Source organism: Schistocerca nitens, unplaced genomic scaffold, assembly GCF_023898315.1.
Source record: "Schistocerca nitens isolate TAMUIC-IGC-003100 unplaced genomic scaffold, iqSchNite1.1 HiC_scaffold_111, whole genome shotgun sequence".
Taxonomy (NCBI): Eukaryota; Metazoa; Arthropoda; class Insecta; order Orthoptera; family Acrididae; genus Schistocerca; species Schistocerca nitens.
Genome location: NW_026045653.1, coordinates 123,825 through 127,252, shown reverse-complemented (window position 1 = coordinate 127,252; position 3,428 = coordinate 123,825). Strand labels below are relative to the sequence as shown.

The window sequence follows — 3,428 nt, the reverse complement described above, 5'->3', positions numbered from 1 at the left end:
CTGCGCAGCCGTTCCTGCGCAGCCGTTCCTGCGCAGCCGTTTCTGCGCAGCCGTTCCTGCGCAGCCGTTCCTGCGCAGCCGTTCCTGAGCAGCCGTTCCTGCGCAGCCGTTCCTGCGCAGCCGTTCCTGCGCAAAGTTTCTGCGCAGCCGTTTCTGCGCAGCCGTTTCTGCGCAGCCGTTCCTGCGCAGCCGTTCCTGCGCAGCCGTTCCTGCGCAGCCGTTCCTGCGCAGCCGTTCCTGCGCAGCCGTTTCTGCGCAGCCGTTTATGCGCAGCCGTTTATGCGCAGCCGTTTATGCGCAGCCTTTTCTGAGCAGCCGTTTCTGCCTAGCCGTTTCTGCGCAGCCGTTTCTGCGCAGCCGTTTCTGCGCAGCCGTTTCTGCGCAGCCGTTTATGCGCAGCCGTTTCTGCGCAGCCGTTTCTGCGCAGCCGTTTCTGCGCTGCCGCTTCTGCGCAGCCGCTTCTGCGCAGCCGCTTCTGCGCAGCCGCTTCTGCGCAGCCGCTTCTGCGCAGCCGCTTCTGCGCAGCCGCTTCTGCGCAGCCGCTTCTGCGCAGCCGCTTCTGCGCAGCCGCTTCTGTGCAGCCGCTTCTGCGCAGCCGCTTCTGCGCAGCCGCTTCTGCGCAGCCGCTTCTGCGCAGCCGCTTCTGCGCAGCCGTTCCTGCGCAGCCGTTCCTGCGCAGCCGTTCCTGCGCAGCCGTTCCTGCGCAGCCGTTCCTGCGCAGCCGTTCCTGCGCAGCCGTTCCTGCGCAGCCGTTCCTGCGCAGCCGTTGCTGCGCAGCCGTTGCTGCGCAGCCGTTGCTGCGCAGCCGTTGCTGCGCAGCCGTTGCTGCGCAGCCGTTCCTGCGCAGCCGTTCCTGCGCAGCCGTTCCTGCGCAGCCGTTCCTGCGCAGCCGTTCCTGCGCAGCCGTTCCTGCGCAGCCGTTCCTGCGCAGCCGTTCCTGCGCATCCGTTCCTGCGCAGCCGTTCCTGCGCAGCCGTTTCTGCGCAGCCGTTTCTGCGCAGCCGCTTCTGCGCAGCCGTTTCTGCGCAGCCGCTTCTGCGCAGCCGCTTCTGCGCAGCCGCTTCTGCGCAGCCGCTTCTGCGCAGCCGCTTCTGCGCAGCCGCTTCTGCGCAGCCGTTTCTGCGCAGCCGTTTCTGCGCAGCCGCTTCTGCGCAGCCGCTTCTGCGCAGCCGCTTCTGCGCAGCCGTTTCTGCGCAGCCGTTTCTGCGCAGCCGTTTCTGCGCAGCCGTTTCTGCGCAGCCGTTTCTGCGCAGCCGTTTCTGCGCAGCCGTTGCTGCGCAGCCGTTCCTGCGCAGCCGTTCCTGCGCAGCCGTTCCTGCGCAGCCGTTCCTGCGCAGCCGTTTCTGCGCAGCCGTTCCTGCGCAGCCGTTACTGCGCAGCCGTTTCTGCGCAGCCGTTCCTGCGCAGCCGTTGCTGCGCAGCCGTTGCTGCGCAGCCGTTCCTGCGCAGCCGTTCCTGCGCAGCCGTTCCTGCGCAGCCGTTCCTGCGCAGCCGTTCCTGCGCGGCCGTTTCTGCGCAGCCGTTCCTGCGCAGCCGTTCCTGCGCAGCCGTTCCTGCGCAGCCGTTCCTGCGCAGCCGTTTCTGCGCAGCCGTTTCTGCGCAGCCGCTTCTGCGCAGCCGCTTCTGCGCAGCCGCTTCTGCGCAGCCGTTTCTGCGCAGCTGTTTCTGCGCAGCTGCGTCTGCGCAGCTGCTTCTGCGCAGCTGCTTCTGCGCAGCTGCTTCTGCGCAGCTGCTTCTGCGCAGCTGCTTCTGCGCAGCTGCTTCTGCGCAGCTGCTTCTGCGCAGCTGCTTCTGCGCAGCTGTTTCTGCCTAGCTGTTTCGGCGCAGCTGTTTCGGCGCAGCTGTTTCGGCGCTGCTGTTTCTGCGCAGCTGTTTCGGCGCAGCTGTTTCGGCGCAGCTGTTTCGGCGCAGCTGTTTCGGCGCAGCTGTTTCGGCGCAGCTGTTTCGGCGCAGCCGTTCATGCGCAGCCGTTCCTGCGCAGCCGTTCCTGCGCAGCCGTTCCTGCGCAGCCGTTCCTGCGCAGCCGTTTCTGCGCCGCCGTTTCTGCGCAGCCGTTTCTGCGCAGCCGTTTATGCGCAGCCGTTTATGCGCAGCCGTTTATGCGCAGCCGTTTATGCGCAGCCGTTTCTGCGCAGCCGTTTCTGCGCAGCCGTTTATGCGCAGCCGTTTCTGCGCAGCCGTTTCTGCGCAGCCGTTTCTGCGCAGCCGCTTCTGCGCAGCCGCTTCTGCGCAGCCGCTTCTGCGCAGCCGCTCCTGCGCAGCCGCTCCTGCGCAGCCGCTCCTGCGCAGCCGCTCCTGCGCAGCCGCTCCTGCGCAGCCGCTTTTGCGCAGACGCATCTGCGCAGCCGTTTCTGCGCAGCCGTTCCTGCGCAGCCGTTCCTGCGCAGCCGTTCCTGCGCAGCCGTTCCTGCGCAGCCGTTCCTGCGCAGCCGTTCCTGCGCAGCCGTTCCTGCGTAGCCGTTTCTGCGCAGCTGCTTCTGCGCAGCTGTTCCTGCGCAGCTGCTTCTGCGCAGCTGTTCCTGCGCAGCTGTTCCTGCGCAGCTGTTCCTGCGCAGCTGCTTCTGCGCAGCTGCTTCTGCGCAGCTGCTTCTGCGCAGCTGCTTCTGCGCAGCTGCTTCTGCGCAGCTGCTTCTGCGCAGCTGCTTCTGCGCAGCTGCTTCTGCGCAGCTGCTTCTGCGCAGCTGTTTGTGCGCAGCTGCTTCTGCGCAGCTGTTTCTGCGCAGCTGTTTCTGCGCAGCTGTTTCTGCGCAGCTGTTTCTGCGCAGCTGTTTCTGCCTAGCTGTTTCTGCGCAGCTGTTTCTGCGCAGCTGTTTCTGCGCAGCTGTTCCTGCGAAGCTGTTTCGGCGCAGCTGTTTCTGCACAGCTGTTTCTGCGCAGCTGTTTCGGCGCAGCTGTTTCGGCGCAGCTGTTTCGGCGCAGCCGTTTCGGCGCAGCCGTTTCTGCGCAGCCGTTTCGGGTCAGCCGTTTCGGCGCAGCCGTTTCTGCGCAGCCGTTTCGGCGCAGCCGATTCGGCGCAGCCGTTTCGGCGCAGCCGTTTCTGCGCAGCCGTTTCTGCGCAGCCGTTTCTGCGCAGCCGTTTCTGCGCAGCCGTTTCTGCGCAGCCGTTTCTGCGCAGCCGTTTCTGCGCAGCCGTTTCTGCGCAGCCGTTCATGCGCAGCCGTTCATGCGCAGCCGTTCCTGCGCAGCCGTTCCTGCGCAGCTGTTCCTGCGCAGCTGTTTCTGCGCAGCTGTTCTTGAGCAGCTGTTTCTGCGCAGCCGTTTCTGCGCAGCCGTTTCTGCGCAGCCGTTTCTGCGCAGCCGTTTCTGCGCAGCCGTTTCTGCGCAGCCGTTTATGCGCAGCCGTTTATGCGCAGCCGTTTATGCGCAGCCGTTTCTGCGCAGCCGTTTCTGCGCAGCCGTTTATGCGCAGCCGTTTATGCGCAGCCGTT

The 3,428-nt window shown here is 66.4% G+C and overlaps 1 protein-coding gene across 1 annotated transcript; it reads right to left on the bottom strand.

The window, feature by feature from the left end:
- Positions 1 to 389: 389 nt before the first annotated feature.
- Positions 390 to 1,961, bottom strand: LOC126218425 (nuclease SbcCD subunit C-like). The gene has a single exon (XM_049942120.1). It carries the CDS (start codon positions 1,959 to 1,961, stop codon positions 390 to 392), a length of 1,572 nt encoding a protein of 523 aa, XP_049798077.1.
- Between the last annotated feature and the right edge of the window lie 1,467 nt (positions 1,962 to 3,428).

Bases quoted from the DNA above. Each gene is read 5' to 3' on its own strand.
- LOC126218425 (XM_049942120.1), bottom strand. From the start codon at position 1,961: ATGAACGGCTGCGCCGAAACAGCTGCGCCGAAACAGCTGCGCCGAAAC.